The sequence below is a fragment of the Hemitrygon akajei genome, chromosome 7 (genome assembly GCF_048418815.1).
Source record: "Hemitrygon akajei chromosome 7, sHemAka1.3, whole genome shotgun sequence".
In the NCBI taxonomy this organism is placed as follows: Eukaryota; Metazoa; Chordata; class Chondrichthyes; order Myliobatiformes; family Dasyatidae; genus Hemitrygon; species Hemitrygon akajei.
In genome coordinates this window covers 166,907,966-166,928,368 of record NC_133130.1, presented here as the reverse complement: position 1 = coordinate 166,928,368, position 20,403 = coordinate 166,907,966, and the positions used below count along the sequence as shown (strand labels likewise).

The following is a 20,403-nucleotide window of genomic DNA, read 5'->3' as shown; positions in this document are numbered from 1 at the left end:
GCTTTTATTGCTGGTGACGTTGTCTATGCAGTATATGACATAGACCATGACCACAGTCGTGCATTCCTCTAAGTCATTTCCCATATCATGCATTGCTTGGCTGCAGACAGGTTCCAGTCTCTGCAGTCGAAGCATTCCCGAACTGAGAGACAACTCCCTCGGGTTACACTGTCCCTGCTTTCGTAAATGGTTTGTCTTCCTTACCACTGGTCTGCAGACTGGAGCTAGATGGTCCATCTAGCCCCTTGGTGGCTGTTGGGCTGGAGCCAGTGATGCATTCAGCCCTTTTGGCTACTCATTGTAGAGCATTTCTGTAACTAGGTCAAACTTACAGATATAAGACACTGGGATTGTGAAACGAGCCCAGCAGAGATTACACTTTCTGAGGAAGCTTAAACAAGCATCACTCCCCACTAACATCTTAACTACATTCTACAGAGGCGTGGTTGAGAGTGTGCTGACCTTTTGCATCACAACCTGGTACTCCAGCTCAGAGCTGCCGACAAAAAAGCTGCGTTTGTTAAGGGTTTTTTTGCACTGCTCCTGGAAAACGCTGTCTCATTCTGCCCTGCAGAGCTGACGTACGGTTAGAATGACAATAAAGTTTTGGACTGATCTCTGCATTCAATGCCACAGGTCCAGGTACCTGCCTATTTGTAATTTTGCATTTAGTTTTGGTCACCCTGCTGTGGGAAAGATGCCATGGTGCTGGAAAGAGCGTGGGGAGACGCTGTATATGAGGATGTTTCCGGGACTCGAGGATCTGAGTTATAGAGGGAGGTTGCATAGGTTGGGACTTTTTCTTTGGAGTCGAGGAGACAGGAGGTCTAATGGAGGTGTGTGAAGTCATGAGGGTCATGCGTAGGGGGAATACTGACACTTTTCCCCAGGGTTGAGGAAACAGAGATCATAGGTTTAAGTTGAGTGAAAGGACATACACGAGGGACCTGCGGGAGAACCTTATCACCTAGAGGGTGGTCAGTATATGGAACGAGTTGCCAGAGGAAGCAGTTGACCATTAGATTGCAAAGTCATAAGATATAAGAGCAGAATTAGGCCATTTGGCCCATCGATTCTGCTGTGCCATTTCATCATCCACTTACATCTAGCCCCAATCTCATGCCTTCTCCCTGTATCACTTCATGCCCTGACTAATCAAGAATCTATGAATCTCTGCCTCAGTACACCCAATGACTTGGCCTCCACAGCCGACTGTGTAACAAATTCCACAGTTTCACCACTCTCTGGCTAAAGAAATTCCACCTCATCTCTGTTCTAAAAGGATGCCCCTCTATTCTGAGGCTGTGCCCTCTGTTCCTAGATACCCCTACTAGAGGAAACATCCTCTCCATATCCACTCTATCAAGGCTTTTCAACATACAATAGTTTTCAATGAGATCCCCCTTCATTCTTCTGAATTCCAGTGTGCAAAGCCCAGGACCATCAAATGCATCTCATACGACAAGCCTTTCTATCCTGGAATCATTTTCGTGAACCCTCTCCAATGTCTGGTTGAGGCAGGTACATCACAATATTTAAAAGGTACTTGAACAGGTAGATGGATAGGAAAGGTTTAGAGAGATGTGGGTCAAATGCAGGCATGTGGGACCGGTGTAGATGGGAATCTTTGGTAGCATGAACCAGGTGGGACGATGGGCGCAAGGACCCTGCGTGCCCTGTTCCATTGTCAATGAACCTGCTACTTGTGCTTCAGCACAGAAACAGGGCATTTAGCCCATCTAGTTAGTGCTAAATGGTTATTCTGCCTTATCCCATTCACCTGTACCTGGACCAAAGCCCTTCGATCCCCTCCCATTCATGTACCCATCTTAACTTCTGTTAAACGTTGAAATCGAAATTGCATCCGCCACTTCCGCTGGCAGCTGGTTCCACACTCTAACCACCTCTAACTCCCCCTCATGTTCTCCTTAAGCAGTTCAGCTTCCATGCTTAACCTATAACCTGGAATTCCAGCCTCACCCAATCTCAGGGGAAAAAATCTACTTGTCTACCCCTTGTAATTTTATATACCTCTATCAAATCTCTTCTCATTCCCTACGCTCCAGGGAATAAAGTCCTAACCTATTCAGCCTTTCCCTATAACTCAGGTCCTCAGGTCCCGGCAACATCCTTGTCAATTTTCTCTGTACTCTTTTCAATCTTTATCTAGGTGCACAGTAGCGTGGCGGTTAGTGCAATTGTTTCATTGCACCAGCAGTCAGAATATCTGGACTCAGTTCTGACACTATCTGTAAAGGACTTGGATGCTCTCCCCGTGAACGCTTGTTCAGCTGCTCTTCATCATGAGTAGTGAAGATGACTCACACACAGCATGCTGGAGGACAGTGTCTACAGAGGGAAATGGGCAGAAATGCTTCAGCTCAGGACCCTTCAGTGCAGTGAGACGGATAGTGTGCCACTATTACAGCTCAGCGTTAGAGTTCAGAGTTCAGTTGCGAGGTCAGCTGTGAGGAGTTTGTTCATCCTCCTCGTGCGTGGGTGAGTTTCCTTCAGTTTCTTCCGGGTGTTTCGGTTTCCTCCCCAGTCCGGTAGGACCTGTTCTGTGCTGTATCTCTAAATAGAACAAAAACCAGGATTGGTAAAAGGAACGGGAGATAGCAAATGCAGGAACAGCTTCTTCCCCTCCATCATCAGTTTCTGAATGGACAATGCACCCTTGAACACTTTCTAACTACTTATTTAATGATTTTAATACATAATTCTTATCGTGATTTATTGTACATTTTATATATTGTGCTGTACTGCTGCCACAAACCAACAAATTCCACAATGTAGGGGATAACTGCATTCAGCTTCACTTACACCATCATTGAAATGTTCCCACAAGCTATGGGCTCACTTTCAAGGACTCTTCATCTCCCTGTCCTTGATATTTATTGCTTATTTATTGATTTATTATTACTTCTTTCCTTTTGCTTTTGTACAGATTGTTGTCTTTTACACACTTGTTGAACGCCCAAGTTGATGCAGTCTTTCATTGATTCTGTTATGGTTGTTATTCTGTTGTAGAGTCATTGAGTATGCCCGCAAGGAAATGAATCTCAGGGTTGTATATGGCAACATATATGTACTTTGAGAATAAATTTACTTTGAACTTTGATACGCCAGCGATAATAAACCTGATTCTGATTCAGTATAAAAGGGAGGGGGTTAGGGAATGGACTGGGAGCAGTTAGGGTGGGTCCAGGTCAAAGGCGTTTGATGGTTTTACACACACAAGAGATTCTGCAGATGCTGGAAACCTAAGCGATACACCCAAATGCTAGATGAACTCAGCAGGTCGAGCAGCAGCTATGGAATTGAATAAGGAGCTGACATTTTGGGCTGAGACTTTTCATCAGGACTGGAAAGGAAGGGGTGGGGGGGGGGAAGATGCCAGAATAAGGAGGAGTGGGGAGGACAAACTAAAAGGTGATAGGTGAAGCCAGCTGGGTGGGGGAGGGAGGTGAATTGAGGAGCTGAGATGTGATGGGTGGGAACGGTAAAGGGCTGGAGAAGGCGGAATCTGATAGGGAGGAGAGTGGACCATGGGAGGAAGGGAAGGAGGAGGGGTGCCAGGATAGGTGAAAGGCCGATGAGGAGAAGAGGTAAGAGGCCAGTGTGGGGACTGAAGAAGAGGGAAAGGGAAGGGGGATAAATTTCTGGAAGTTGGATAACTCAATGTTTGTGCCATCAGTTTGAAAGCTATCCAAATGGAATATGAGGCGATGCTCCTCCAGCTGATGGATTGTGTGCAAGTTACTGTAGTTAAAGTGCTGATGCAGCAAACAATTTGCTTAGCAATCAATTTGTTGGCCTATAATGAAAGAGGATTTGAGTTCAAAGGAAGAAATGTGACTGTATAAATTGTGTGAGACCATATCTACAAATAGTGAACAGATCTGATCTTGCTGCCTAAGGAAAGATGTACTTGCGATAGGGAGAGTGCAGCTAACGTTTACCACATCAGAGCCTGGATGTGGTTTGTTGTATGAAGGGGGAGTAAACAGGACTCTTGAGTTCAGAAAATTGAGATCTGATCTCAGTCCTAACAGGGTGAAATCGCAAATAATGGTTTGCCTAGTTGGTATCCAGAACCATAAGAACTAGGAGCAGGAGTCGTTCTGGCTCATCGAACCTGCCCCGCCATTCAATAAGATCATGATTGATCTGGCCGTGGACTCGTCTCCACCTCCCTGCCTTTTCCCCAGAACCCGTTATTCTCTGCTATGCAAACATCTGTCTGACTGTGCCTGAAATATATTTGGTGAAGTAGAGAAACTGTTTCTCCAGGCAGATTCACTACTCTTTGGGAAGAGCACTCTTCTCCATCCTAAATCTATTCCTCTGAATCTAAAGGCTGTATCCCCTCATTCTAGCCTCACCTACTAGTGGAAACAATTTTTCTGTCTTGATCCTGTACATCCCTTTCATAAAGGAGAAAACCTCTTCCTTTCTAAGCTGTCCAAAGTCTTGCCCATTGTGAAGTTTATTCACCCAAAGTTTGGTGAATCAGAATTTGCTACCCTAGGGAACAGTGGCAGTCTTGATATTGAGTTTGCTGTCCGTAAGCTCTAAATTTCAGTGAAGACCTCAAAATTCTTGGATAGAGTAGATATGGAGAGGATGTTTCCTATAGTGGGGTAGTCTATAATCAGAGGGCACGGTCTCAGAATACATGGTCATCTATTTAGAAAAGAGATGAGGTATTTCTTTAGCCAGAGGCTGCAAATCTGTGGAATTCATTGCCACAAAGGACTATGGAGTCTGAGTCATTGCTTCATATTTAAAGTGGAGGTTGACTGGTCCTTGATTAGTCAGGGCGTCAAGGATTATGAGGAGAAGGCAGGAGAATTGGGTTGAGCGGAGTAATAAATCAACCTTGATGGAATGTTGGAGCAGACTCAACAAGCCAAAAGGCCTAATCTTGCTCCTATGTCTGATATAAGTATGTACAAATGCATTCACTTTAGGGAGGATATCCCAGATCAGGCTACTCTTCAAGGACTGTGTTTGCTTCCATGGTAATGTCTATCTGTCAGTAATCGCTCTTTGAGTGGTGATTCCCAGCCTGGCCAAAGAGGATGTCAATAAGATTGAAAGAGTACAGTGGAAATTGAGAAGGATGTTGCTGGGACTTGAGGACCTGAGTTGTAGAGAAAGTCTGAGTAGGTTAGGGCTTTAGTCCCTATAATGTAAAAGATTGAGAGGAGATTTGGCAGAGGTTTACAAAATTACGAGGGGTATGGATAGGGTAGACATCAGCAGACTTTTTCATCTGAGGTTGGGTGAGATTAGAACCAGAGGTCATGAGTTAAGGGTGAAAGGGGAACATGAGGGGGAACTTTTTCACTCAGAGAGTTTGGAGCAAGTTGCCAAAACAATTGTGGATGCAGGGTTGATTTCAACATTTAAGAGCAATTTGGATAGGTACATGGGTGAGAGGGCTATGGCCTGGCTGCAGATCAGTGGGACCAGGCAGACTAATGATTCAAGATGTCACCATGTCCATATTTCCATGGCACCCACCCAGATCGTTTCATTACAACAACACATTGATGTAATAGAAGGTAAAAGGTTAACACAATTCTGTGCTTTGCTACTGGTTGAGAAGTTGCAGAATCCCACAGTCCTGACTGAGAAGTTGCAGAGCCTGGGCCTCTGTACCTCCCTCTGCAAATGGATCCTCGACTTCCTAACCAGAAGACCACAGTCTGTGCAGATTGGTGATAATATCTCCTCCTTGCTGACAATCAACACTGGCGCACCTCGGGGTGTGTGCTTAGCCCACTGCTCTACTCTCTGTATACTCATGACTGTGTGGTTAGGCATAGCTCAGATACCATCTAAAAATTTGCTGACGATACAACCACTGTTGGTAGAATCTCATGTGGTGAGGAGAGGGCGTACAGGAGTGAGATATGCCAACTAGTGGAGTGGTGCCGCAGCAACAACCTGGCACTCAACGTCAGTAAGGCAAAAGTGCTGATTGTGGACTTCAGGAAGGGTAAGATTAAGGAACACATACCAATCCTCATAGAGGGATCAGAAGCGGAGAGAGTGAGCAGTTTCAAGTTCCTGGGTGTCAAGATCTCTGAGGATCTATCCTGGTCCTTACATATCTAAGTAGTTATAAAGAAGGCACGACAGCAGCTGTACTTTATTAGGAGTTTGAAGGGATTTGGTACGTCAACAAATACACTCAGAAGCTTCTATAGTTGTACGGACTGAAAGAAGCTGCAGAAGGTTGTAAATCTAGCCAGCTCCATCTTGGGTACTAGCCTACAAAGTACCCAGGACATCTTCAGGGAGCGGTGTCTCAGAAAGGCAGTGTCCATTATTAAGGACCTCTAACATCCAGGGCATGCCCTTTTCTCAGTGTTACCATCAGGTAGGAGGTACAGAAGCCTGAAGGCACACACTCAGCGATTCAGGAACAGCTTCTTCCCCTCTGCCATCCAATTCCTAAATGGACATTGAAGCTTTGGACACTACCTAACCTTTTTTAATATACAGTATTTCTGCTTTTGCACATTTTCTAAAATCTATTCAATATACGTAATTGATTTACTTGTTTATTTATTATTATGTTTTTCTCTCTCTGCTAGATTATGTGTTGCATTAAACTGCCGCTGCTAGGTTGATAAATTTAATGTCACGTGCCAGTGAGAATAAACCTGATTCTGATTCTGGATCCAGCATCATCCTGTTTTCAGACCTGCCAATAATAACTGTTGGGGAAATAAAGGCAGGGAATGGGCAAGCCCAGATGAACGAGTTTATCATTCATGAACCATCGACTGTTTATTCCCCTCCATAGATGCTGCCTGACTTGCCGAGTTCCTCTAACATTCTCTGTGTGTTCTATCTTCAAATTAATTTCTTGGTGATTCCTTTTACTACGCTGCAGGAGATAATAGAGAGAAAACTTGTGAATAGACCTTTTTGGCAAATGCAATCTCTCAGAACTTAAATCTGAAACCTATTCCATATTGAAAGGCCTAGAGTGGATGTGGAGAGAATGCTTCCTATACTGGGGGAGATTAGGACCAGAGGGCACAGACAGAGGGGTGTGGAAAGGATGTTTCCTACAGTGGGGGGTCTAGGACTAGAGGGCAGAGCCTCAGAATAGAGGGAGGTCCCTTTAGAATGGAAATGAGGGGAATTTCTTTAGCTAGAGAGTAGTGAATGTATAGAATTCATTGGCATAGACAGTTGTGGAGGCCAAGTCAATGGATATATTTAAAGTAGAGATTGATAGGTTCTTGATTAGTCGGGGTGTCAAAGGTTACGGTGAGAAGACAGGAGAATAGGGTTGAGAGGGATAATAAATCGACCATGATGGAATGGCAACACAGACTCGATGGGCTGAATGGCCTAATTTGCTCCTACAGTATGTCTTTTATATCTTATGTCTCATAGTCATAAATCGATTTTTAACTTCATTTGTCTTTTTTTGCAGTGAATCTCTGCTGTTATTGGCCCTGTCAGAATAAAGGAGTTTGTGTTAATGTTGGCCTAGAAGGTTATGAATGTGACTGCACACACACTGGCTATCATGGAGTTAACTGCACCGTGCGTAAGTTGTTTTCAAATTACAGTTCTTTGTAAGATTATACGATGTAGTTGTATTCAATGTTTTGAGGTTAAAAGTCAAGCAGTAGGTTTGATGTTTATAACATTGAATAAACACCAGCATGACCTATTTTTGGAGTTTTGTCATGATGGAATGGTGTAATTAAAAGGAAGTCCCTTTCCCTAAATGTTTTGGCACGTTAAATATCCAAACGGAGAAAACCTCTTCCTTGATGTGGCCCATCTCTATGGGGACTGAAGGGCTTAAGGAAAGACTGGATAGGCTGGGACTTTTCTTCCCTAGAATGTAGGACTTTGAGAAGCAATCTTTAAAGAGGCTTATAAGATCATGGGAGTCCTAGATAAAATGGTTGATTGGTCACAGTCCTTTCCCCAGGGTAGTCAAATCTAAAACTAGAGGGAATAGGTTTAAGGTGAGAGGTGAATGATTTACAGGAGACTTGAGGGGCAAGTTTCACACATAGGGCGGTGGTGAAAGACCTATCAGAGGAGGTGTGATGACAACTTCCATGAGACATTTGGACAGGTACAGGGGTAGAAAAGACCCAGAGGGATATGAGCCAAACACAGGCAAATGTACCCAGCTCAGATAGGTATGGATAAGTTGGATTCAAGGATCTGTTTCTAAAGTTCTTCTTGGTATCTTAATTAAAACACTCCTTACAAATGCTCCGTTCTCATGAATTTTGAAAATTTGTGAATTTAATTTTGGAGAGTGTTAAACTTCTCAGAAATTGCAAGAGTGATGGGATTCAGTAATTGGATAAAGATTCAGATGTTTTGAAGATTAAAACTGAAACCTGAGGCGTCTTCAGGAGTAGTCATTTTGAGGCCAGGAGTGACAATGGATGTTGCATCCTAGCTGTCTACGTGATACGCAAGCCAGGGCAGAACGATATGGAGAGCAGCTGTTGTCCGTGCAGCGGGCTCCCCCTCTCCACACAGCTGGTGAATCCAAGGGAACAGCAGAGACTGATACAGTTTGGCACTAGCAGTGTTGCAGGAGTCACCAGTCAACAATGAACTCAATGTGGGGCTGACTTATTGACACCAGCTCTGGATTTTTCCTTGGACGTTACTCCCAAATCCTTCCCCGTGAGTGGATGTAGCCACAAGGCAGTGGAGTGTAGGGAAAGAAACTCCTAAGGAGATACTTCGCTAACGTTGCTTGCACAGCGGATGGGATTAATAAATGGTCAATGGCTATTAGATCCAACTGTTTAATTCTTAGGTTAGACAGTTTAGAATCATAGAAAACTACAGCACAGAAACAGGCCCTCTGGCCCACCTAGTCCATGCTAAATCATTTAAACTGCCTAGTCCCTTCACCCTGCACTGGGACCATTGCATCCATACCCCACCCATCTATGTACGTATCCAAACTTCTCTTAAATATTGAAATTGAATTACTTGCATCACCTGCACTGACAGCTCGGTTTAAATGTTATTTTCTTTGCAGTTTAACAATTAATTTTCTACCTGTGTTTGAAGTAGCCTCTAGTGGTGATACGAAGTATAATTCTGGAAGCTTCTTTGTCCTGAATTACTTGAAGAAGTGCTTTTGCATTGCTTAACTTGGTACTTCAGTATTGAATAAGTGCTTTCTAATTGGTTCATTCTTATCTATCGATTTAAATGGAATTTTCTTCACCTCTGTGACTATAAAACAGCTAAACAGAAAGCAACACCATCTTAATGACAGGAGACTGTGGACGTGAACGGGACACCCAGATGCCAGGGTCAGGGACATCTCAGATCGTGTCCACAGCATTTTGCAGAGGGAGGAAGAGCAGCCGAATGTCTTCATACATGTTGTACCAATGACATAGGAAGGAAAAGATATGAGGTCCTGAAGAGAGAATTGAGAGAGCTAGGGAGAAAGCTGAGAAGCAGGACCTTCAGGGTAGTAATTTCTGGATTGCTGCCTGTGTCACACACCAGTGAGGGTAGAAACAGGATGATTTGGCAGATAAATGTGCGGCCGAGAAGCTGGTGCACAGGGCAGGGCTTCAGGTTCTTGGATCATTGGGATCTCTTCTGGGAGAAGTATGACCTGTTCAACAGTGACGGGTAGCACCTGAACCCGAGGAGAACCAATATTCTTGCAGGAAGGTTTGTTAGAGCTGTTGGGGAGGGTTTAAACTAATTTGGCAGGGGACGGGAACCAGAGTGAAAGGGACTCAAGAAATGATGAATGGTAAAAAAGAAAGGATAGTGTGCAGTCAGACTGTCAAGAAGGGCAGGCAGATGACAGAACAGAGTTGCAGCCAGCAGAGTGAGTATCAGTGCATTAGGGATGCAGAATCAAAATGGGTAGCAAATAGGGCAATCAAAGTGTTATATCGCAATGCACGGAGTATAAGAAATAAGGTGGATGATCTTGCTGCACTCTTACGGATTGTCAGGTACGATGTTGTGCTATCGTGGCTGAAGGATGGTTGTAATTGGGAGCTGAAGGTCCAAGGTTACAGTTTGTATCGGAGGGATAGGAAGACAGGCACAGGGGGTGGTGTGGCTCTGCTGGTAAAGAATGGCGTTCCATCAGTAGAAAGATGTGACACAGGATCGGAAGATTTTGAATTCTTGTGGGTTGAGTTAAGAAAATGTAACATGGACTGCAGATTGCAATGAGAAATTGAAAAGGCATGTCAGATGGGCAATGTTATGATAGTCATGGGAGATTTTAGCATGCAGGTAGATTGCGAAAATCAGGTTGGTAATGGACCCCAAGAGAGTGAACTTGCTAAACATAGAAACATAGAAAACCTACAGCACAATATAGGCCCTTCAGCCCACAAAACTGTGCTGAACATGTACTTACTTCAGAGATTACCTCAGGTTTCCCATAGACCTCTATTTTTCCAAGCTCCATATACCTATTCAGGAGACTCTTAAAAGATGCTATCGTATCTGCCTCCACCACCATCACCGGCTGCCCATTCCATACACTCAGCACTCTCTGATTAAAAAAAAACTTGTTGAAAGCCTAAGAGATGGCTTTTTAGAGCAGTTTGTCATTGAGCCTACTAGGGGATCAGCTATACTGGATCGGGTGTTATGTAATGAACTGGAGGCGATTAGGGAGCTTAAGGTAAGGGAATCTTTAGGAGCTGTGATCACAATATGATTAAGTCAGATTTGAAATTTGGTAGAGAGAAAGTAAAGTCTGATGTAGCAATATTTCAGTGGAGTAAAGGAAATTACAGTGGTATGGGAGAGGAATTGGTTGAAGTAAATTGGAAGGAGATGCTGGCAGGGATGTCAGCAGAGCAGCAATGGAGTGAGTTTCTGGGAAAAATGAGGAAGATGCAGGATAGATGTATTCCAAAAACAAAGCAATACTGAAATGGCCAAATAGTACAACCATGGCTGACAAGGGAAGTCAAAGCTAATGTAAAAAATGAAAGAAAGGGCATACAACAAAGCAAAAATGGTTGGGAAGATAGAGGATTGGGAACCTTTTAAAAACTTACAGACAGCAACTAAGAGAATCATTAGAAGGGAAAAGATGAAATATGAAAGCAAGCTAGCAAACAATATCAAGGTGGATAGACAAAGCTTTTTCAAGTATATAAAAGAGAGGAAAGTGGATATAAGACCGCTAGAAACTGAGGCTGGAAAAATTATAATGGGGGACAAGGAGATGGTAGATGAACTAAATGAGTATTTTGCATTAGCCTTCACTGTGGAAGAAGCTAGCAGTATGCCAGGTGTTAAAGGGTGTGATGAAAGAGAAGTGAGTGCCGTTGCAAGGGAGAAGGTGCTCAAAAAGCTAAAAGGTACGTAAGTCACATGGACCAGATGAACCCGAGGGTTCTGAAGAGGTAGTGGTAGAGATTGTAGGGGCATTAGAAAAGATCTTTCAAAAATCATTGGACTCTGTCATGGTGCCAGAAGACTAGAAAATTGCAGATGTCACTCCAATCTTTAAGAAAGGAGGAAGGCAGCAGAAAGGAAATTATAACCAGATATCCTGACTTCATTGTTTTGGAAGATGGCAGAGTTCATTGTTAAGGATGAGGTAATGGAGTACTTGGTGTCACAGGACAAGATGGGGCTAGGTCAGTATGGTTTCCTTAAGGAAGATGTTGCCTTAAATGTCAAACCTGTTGGAATTTTTTGTGGTGTAGGATAGGAATATGTAGGATAGATAAACAGGATGCAGTGGATGTTGTATATTTGGATTTTTAGAAGGCCTTTGACAAGGTGCCACGCACGAGGCTGCTTACCATGGTATTACAGGATAGTTATTAGTATGCTTAGAGCATTGGCTGATTGGTAGGAGACAGCGAGTAGGAATAAAAGGATTCATTTTTGGTTGGCTGCCAGTGACTAGTGGTGTTCCACAGGAGTCGGTGTTGGGACCACTTCTTTTTCTGCTGTATATCAATGATTTAGATGATGGAATAGATGGCTCTGTTGCCAAGTTTGCAGATGATACAAAGATTAGTGGAGGGGCAGGTAGTGTTGAGGAAACAGGTAGGCTGCAGGACTTGGACAGATTAGAAGAATGGGCAAGAGACAGGCAAATGAAATATAATGCTGGAAAATGCATGGTCATGCACTTCAGTAAGAAGAAATAAATGTGCAGTCTATTTTCTAAATGGGGAGAAAATCTAAAGATCTGAGATGTAAAGTGACTTGGGAGTCCTTGTGCAGAACACTCTAAAGGTTAATTTGCAGATAGAGTCAGTGGTGAGGAAGGCAAATGTAATGTTAGCATTAATTTCAAGAGATGTAGAATGTAAGAGTAGGAATGTGATGCTGAAAGTTTATAAGGCATTGATGAGGTTTCACCTTGAGTATTGTGAACAGTTTTGGGCTCCTAATCTAAGAAAAGATGTGCTGGCACTGGAGAGGATTCAGAGAAGGTTCACAAAGATGATTCTGGGGATGAAAGGGTTATCATATGAGGAACATTTGATGGCTCTGGGCCAGTACTCGCTGGAATGTAGAAGGATGAGGGGGAGATCTCATTGAAATCTTTCAAATGTTGAAAGCCCAGACAGAGTAGATGTGGAAAGGATGTTTCCCATGGTGGGGGAGTCTAGGACAAGAGGGCACAGCCTCAGGATAAAGCAGCATCCATTCAAAACAGGGATGTGGAGAAATCTCTTTAGCCAGAGGATGGTGAATTTGTGGATTTTGTTACCACAAGCACCTGTTGAGGCCCGGTTGTTGGGTGTACTTAGGGCGGAGATTGATAGGTTCTGAGTGGACATGGCATCGAAGGTTATGGGGAGAAGACTAGGGAGTAGGGCTGAGGAGGGGAAAAAAGGATCAACACACACAAAATGCTGGGAGGAACTCAGCGGGCAAGGCAGCATCTATGGAAAAAGGACAGTCAATGTCTCTGGCTGAAACCCATTTGGCAGAAAGGATCAGCCACGATTGAATGGCAGAGCAGACTCAATTGACCAAATGGTCTAATTCTGCTCCTATGTCTTATGGTCTTAATCTTCTTAGTGTCCTGTCACTGTCTGTTCAACTTTCCTCTGTCGAATCAACTCTTAGTAAAGTGATCATGATGCAACAAGTCTTGTGTTTCTTCCCCTACTTCAAAAACCGGGGTTGCCATCCTGGGGTCCACAGATCCCTCTGTAAATGGTAAGGCTCCAAAGCATAAAAAAAGGGTTGGGAATTACTGTTCCAAAAGAACACTGGATCAAAAACATCAGGATCCGACAAAGGTAAAAAGTAGCCTTCTATAAGCCATTGTCTTCTTGTACTTCATGCGATCTTTGCTGTTTCTTGAATTATGTATTTTTAATTGCAGCTTATTTCTGGACAAGAGTTTACACAGTGTTGAAGCCGAGCCCAGCTTTTGTGCATTATCTATTGACGCACTATAAATGGATGTGGGATATTGTAAATAAGATTTCATTCCTCCGTGACAACTTGATGCGTCTAGTTTTAACAGGTTTGTGGAATTTATTGAATTTAATATCTGAGTTTTGGTAAGTGCAAGAGAGAATTGTTACGGATTGATTTACTTCCTTGTCAAAGATAACACAGACATTACTTAAATTGAAGTGGGGATCAAAGACCAGTATTCAGGTCAAATGTGATCAGTGGACCGGAATTCATATAAATTTAGTTTATTTTTGAATCATTTATTTAGTATCTTTCACAATGCCCAAGACACAGAGAAGTATAATGAAAGTGGTGTCACAGTTGTAATCTTGGAATCGTGAACATTAAGTCCCCAGCCGCAGATATATGGCAATGTATTGGTGCGCGGTACTTGAATTTCAATTTCATCAACTTTGCCTCCAACTTCCATCCTGCCCTTAAATTCACTTGGTCCATTTGAGCCACCTCCTTCCTCTTTCTCAATCTCTCTGTCCCCATCTCTGAGACAAGCAGTCGACCAACATCTTTTATAAACCCACCGATTTCCACGGCAATCTGGACTATACCTCTTCTTACCCAGACTCCTGTAAAAATGCCATTCCCTTTTCTCAGTTCTTCGTCTCCACTGTATCTGTTTCCAGGAAGAGGCTTTCCTTTCCAGGGCATCTGAGATGTCCTCCTCCTCCTCCAAAGAATGGGGTTTCCCTTCCTCTTCCCTTGATGCTGCCCTCACCTGCATCTCCTCCATTTTCTTGACATTTTCATTCACTCCGTCTTCTTACTACCTTAACAGTCCTCTTGTCCTTACCTACCGCCCTATGAGCCTCCACATCATTCTCTGCAACTTTCGCCACCTCCAAAGGGATATGTTTCACCACCAAACATATCTTTACCTCCTCCCCCTCCACTTTCAGCACGGATCCCTCCCTCCACGATCCTCTTGTCCAGTTCTCCCTCTCCTTAGCGCTTACCTCTGAAAGCAGCCAAAGTGCTACCCATGCCCATTCACCCCCTCCTCATCTCCATTCTGGGCCCCAAAAGGTCCTTCCAGGTGAGGCAACACCTCACCTGCAAATCTGCTGGAGTTGTCCATTGTGTCCGATGATCCTGACGCAGATTCCTCTAGATAGATAGATAGATAGATAGATAGATACTTTATTCATCCCCATGGGGAAATTCAACTTTTTTCCAATGTCCCATACACTTGTTGTAGCAAAACTAATTACATACAATACTTACCTCAGTAAAAAAATATGATATGCATCTAAATCACTATCTCAAAAAGCATTAATAATAGCTTTTAAAAAGTTCTTAAGTCCTGGCGGTAGAATTGTAAAGCCTAATGGCATAGGGGAGTATTGACCTCTTCATCCTGTCTGAGGAGCATTGCATCGATAGTAATCTGTCGCTGAAACTGCTTCTCTGTCTCTATGCTGATGAAGCCCCTTGTAAATTGGGGGATCGCTTTGTTGAACGACTCGACTCCATCTGCCAAAAGTGGAACTTCCTGGTGACCAAACATTTTAATTCTGATTCCCGTACTGGCATGTTGGTCCATGGCCCCCTCTTGTGCCATGATGAAGCCACCCTTAGGGGGGGAGGAGCAACACCTTGTATTCCATCTGTATAGCCTACAACCTGATGGCAGGAATATCAACTTCTCCTTCCAGTAAAAAAAATTCCCTCCCCCTTCCCTCATCTTCTGTTCCCCACTCTGACCTCGTACCTCTTCTCACCTGCCTTTCACCTCCCTCTGAGTCCCGTCCCTCCCATACTACTATCCTTTTACTCTGAGTATCACACTCCTCAGGGAGGAGGTTCTGCTTAGACCATAAGACACAGGAGAAGAATCGGCCCATTCACTCTGCCCTGCCATTTGACCATGGCTGATTTATGAGCGGCGTGGTAGCACAGTGGTTAACGCGACGCTTTACAGCAGTTAGCTATGAGATCAGGGTTCGATTCTACCGCTCTCTACAAGAAGTCTGTATGCTCCCCTGTGACCATGTGGTTTCCTTCCAAATTCCAAAGGTGTACTGGGTAGGGTTGGTGAGTTGTGGGCATGCTGGGTTGGTGAGTCGTGGGCATGCTGGGTTGGTGAGTCGTGGGCATGCTAGGTTGGTGAGTCGTGGGCATGCTAGGTTGGTGAGTCGTGGGCATGCTGGGTTGGTGAGTCGTGGGCATGCTGGGTTGGTGAGTCGTGGGCATGCTAGGTTGGTGAGTCGTGGGCATGCTGGGTTGGTGAGTCGTGGGCATGCTAGGTTGGTGAGTCGTGGGCATGCTGGGTTGGTGAGTCGTGGGCATGCTGGGTTGGTGAGTTGTAGGCATGCTGGGTTGGTGAGTCGTGGGCATGCTAGGTTGGTGAGTCGTGGGCATGCTAGGTTGGTGAGTCGTGGGCATGCTGGGTTGGTGAGTCGTGGGCATGCTGGGTTGGTGAGTCGCGGTCATGCTGGGTTGGAGAGTCGTGGGCATGCTGGGTTGGCACAGGCGCATGGTGACACCTGCAGGCTGACCTCAGCATCTCCCATGAACTCACTTTTAACAACTCTACAACTCACAACTCATGTTCTCGGTATTATTTATTATCATTTTTTATATTTGCATAGTTTGTTGTCTTTTGCACATTGGTCGTGCATCTGTCTTTGTGTGCAGTTTTTTATTGATTCTATTGTGTTTCTTTGAATTTACTCTGAATGCCATAAGAAAATGAATCTCAAGGTTGTATATGGTGACATATATGTATCAGTTTAATTGTCATTCAATCATAAGTGACTACCCATGAATACAGCCAAACAAGACAGTGTTACTCTGGGGCCAAGGTGCAAAACGCAGAACCAACAGTCATACTCAGCACAAAGCACACATAGCACATGCAAAATACCGGTAAAATACAGTCACGCAAAAAAAATGTAATCTAAGTCCCTGAGTCCATGAAGGTTGTTGCAGTCTGCGGTTGAACAAAATATGTACTTTGATAATAAACTTACTTAGACTTTGACAGATTCATTGCTGATTAAGTGACTTTTAAATTAGCACATGAATGATAGAAAAATGGAGGGCTATGTAGGAAGGAAGGGTTAGATTGGTCGTGGAGCAGGTTAAAGTGTCAACACAATCGAATTGACTTTATTTCTTACATCCTTCACATACATGAGGAGTAAAAATCTTTATGTTATGTCTGTCTGAATGAGCAATGTGCAATTTATAGTCATTTTTAATAAATAGTATGTACAACAGGACTGTCAACATGGCTTAGAAACACATTGTATTGGCGTGAGTTAATCAGTCCGATGGCCTGGTGGAAGAAGCTGTCCTGGAGCTCGTTGGTCCTGGCTTTAATGTGCGGTGCCATTTCCCAGATGGTAGCAGCTGGCACAGCTGCAGGGATGTGTGGGAGGGAAGGTTAAAAGGTTGGTACAAAATTGTGGGTTGAGGGGTCTGACCTGTATTGTGCTGTGCATTCTATTCAGTTTCCACATTTTGCAGCTTACCTTCAGTTTGGTGATAAGCAGAGCTGACCACTGACCTCCCGTCCACTGGCTTCGCAAGGAAGAGACTGTAAAGCAGGGGTTTCCAACCTGGGTCCACGGACCCTCGGTCGGTGGCATCGGACCAGGGACCCTCGGTCGGTGGCATCGGACCGCGGACCCTCGGTCGGTGGCATCGGACCGCGGACCCTCGGTCGGTGGCATCGGACCGCGGACCCTCGGTCGGTGGCATCGGACCGCGGACCCTCGGTCGGTGGCATCGGACCGCGGACCCTCGGTCGGTGGCATCGGACCGCGGACCCTCGGTCGGCGGCATCGGACCCGGGACCCTCGGTCGGCGGCATCGGACCGCGGACCCTCGGCCGGCGGCATCGGACCGCGGACCCTCGGCCGGCGGCATCGGACCGCGGACCCTCGGCCGGCGGCATCGGACCGCGGACCCTCGGCCGGCGGCATCGGACCGCGGACCCTCGGCCGGCGGCATCGGACCGCGGACCCTCGGCCGGCGGCATCGGACCGCGGACCCTCGGTCGATGGTATCGGTCCAGGGCATCAAAACGGTTGGGAACCTGGGATCTAAAGTGACTAATTCAGCATCAGTGACATTCAGGCAGGTGCCGGATCCAGGTGGTAAAACACACAAGGGAGGCTGTACTGAAGCATCGTCTGCTCGCTCTTCCTCTGAGCCACAGTGCCCCGGTTTCAAAGCCCAGTGATTTGGTCGATTAGGGCGGCATGGTAGCGTAGGGGCAACGTTGCGCTGCTCCATTTTCCAACACTTCCAGCAAGCTGATCAGCGTGATCGGATGTGCAGGAACAGATCACAATACAGACGTTGACTGATCTGAGCCCACACACCACATATCTGCTCTTGGCCAAGGCTGCCTCGCAGCGTTGAGTGTGTTGTGGGAAACTCAGAGTGACGTGCAGCTTAATCCTAAGTCATCTCTGTAGAAGTTATTGCATTTGCGAATAGGATCTTGAAAGCCTTTGGATCAAGTACTCTGAGAGGAAGGCAGTGTTATGATTCTGTGGTAGTGATATTGGTCTCTTTCTCTAGCTGAATAAGAAATATGTTCAAAACTCCACAAGTTCGAAGTACATTTATTATCAAAGTGTGTACAGTATATCATACACAACAAGATATCATGTACCTTGCAGGCAGCCACAAAACAAGGAAACATAGAACCCATTTAACAGAAACATACACAACAATGACCATCGAACACCTAACATGTGAATGAAAAGAACAAACTGTACAAATAATTTTTTTTTAATTAAACAAATAACACACAGAACATTAACTGCAGAGTCCTCAAAAGTGAGTTCACAGCTACCTAGTCAGTTCAGTGCCTCAGTCAGCCCAGGAGCCTGACAATTGAAGGCCACAGTCACAGAGCCGGGTCAGTGCTGAGCAGAGTGAGACTGGTCCAGGAGCCCGATGGCCACAGTCACAGTCACGGAGCCAGATCAGAGCCCAGCCGAGTGAGACTAGTCCAGGAGCCCGATGGCCACAGGCCACAGTCACAGAGCCAGATCAGAGCCAAGCCAAGTGAGACTATTCCAGGAGCCCGATGGCCACAGGCCACAGTCACAGAGCCAGATCAGAGCCAAGCCGAGTGAAGCCAGTCCAGGAGCCTGATGGCCACAGTCACAGAGCCAGATCAGAGCCAAGCCAAGTGAGACTAGTCCAGAGCCTGATGGCCACAGTCACAGTCACAGAGCCAGATCAGAGCCAAGCCGAGTGAGACTAGTCCAGGAGCCCGATGGCCACAGGCCACAGTCACAGAGCCAGATCAGAGCCAAGCCAAGTGAGACTAGTCCAGGAGCCTGATGGCCACAGTCACAGAGCCAGATCAGAGCCAAGCCGAGTGAGACTAGTCCAGGAGCCCGATGGCCACAGGCCACAGTCACAGAGCCAGATCAGAGCCCAGCCAAGTGAGACTATTCCAGGAGCCCGATGGCCACAGGCCACAGTCACAGAGCCAGATCAGAGCCAAGCCGAGTGAAGCCAGTCCAGGAGCCCGATGGCCACAGGCCACAGGGCCAGATCAGAGCCAAGCCAAGTGAGACTATTCCAGGAGCCCGATGACCACAGGCCACAGTCACAGAGCCAGATCAGAGCCAAGCCGAGTGAAGCCAGTCCAGGAGCCCGATGACCACAGGCCACAGTCACAGAGCCAGATCAGAGCCAAGCCGAGTGAAGCCAGTCCAGGAGCCCGATGACCACAGGCCACAGTCACAGAGCCAGATCAGAGCCAAGCCGAGTGAAGCCAGTCCAGGAGCCCGATGGCCACAGGCCACAGAGCCAGATCAGAGCCAAGCCAAGTGAGACTAGTCCAGGAGCCTGATGGCCACAGTCACAGAGCCAGATCAGAGCCAAGCCGAGTGAGACTATTCCAGGAGCCCGATGGCCACAGGCCACAGTCACAGAGCCAGTTCAGAGCCAAGCCGAGTGAAGCCAGTCCAGGAGCCCGATGGCCACAATCCACAGTCATGGAGCCAGTTCAGAGCTGAGGCATATAAAATCTCTTGGAGCAGTGGAACAATGTTTGTTCACACTCCCGCAACTGAGTTTAATCTTGCAAATAAAGGCTTTGGGCAGGGCAGTCAAAAGTTATGAACACAATATTTAGTGACCATGATTCTGCAGATGCTGGAAATCCAGAACAACACACTCAAAATGCTGGAGGAACTCAGCAGGTCAGGCAGCATCTATGGAGAGGAATAAACACTCAACGTTTTGGGCCAAGAGCTCTTCGTAAGGACAGGAAGGAAAGAGGAGAAGTCAGGTGTAAGACGGTGAGGGAGGGGAAAGAGGACAAACTAGAAGGTGATAGGTGAATCCAGGTGGGTGAAAGCGATGGGGGTGAAGAAAGAAGCTGGGAGATGATAGGTGGAAGAGATAAAGGGCTGACAAAGAATGAATTTGATAGGAGAAGACAGTGGACCATGGGAGAAGGGGAAGGAGGAGCTGCACCGGGGGGAGGTGATAGAGAAGAGGAGGGGTAAGAGGCCAAAGCAGGGAAATGAAGAAGAGGAGAGGGAGAGGAGTACAAGCTGGCAGGTGATGAATGAAACCAGCTGTGGGATGAAGTGAGAGGCTGGGAGGTGATAGGGCGAAGAGGTAAAGGGCTGAAGAACAGAGGAGAGGGGAACCATGGGAGAAAGGGAAGGAGGATGTTTAGTTACTAAATGCAGAGGAAGCTCGGCTAACATGTAAGATTATAGTTGCTTCTACAGATCATTGTTTTAAATATTTACATTTAGGAAGTTGAGAATGCTATTTAAAAAGGCCTTCCTTTTTGTGGGTTCCGTACAATAACACATCCAGAGGGCTTTTCGCACGGAGCTGGCCAGAACTCAAGTGATGCTGGAGTTTTCCAAATGTTTATCCCAATATGTTGGAATACACAGAAGACTCAAGTGAAAGCAATGCAAAGATCTACGTTGGTACAGTGGCTTG

General features: G+C 45.7%; 1 protein-coding gene across 1 annotated transcript in view; it reads left to right on the top strand.

Moving 5' to 3' along the window:
- The window catches only part of LOC140731143 (prostaglandin G/H synthase 1-like), a 110,432-nt gene that overhangs the window by 16,808 nt on the left and 73,221 nt on the right, over window positions 1-20,403 (top strand). The window contains exons 3-4 of the mRNA XM_073052521.1: window positions 7,463-7,579; window positions 13,373-13,516. Of these exons, the coding sequence (XP_072908622.1) occupies window positions 7,463-7,579; window positions 13,373-13,516 (261 nt within the window). The remainder of the gene's footprint in view (window positions 1-7,462; window positions 7,580-13,372; window positions 13,517-20,403) is intronic.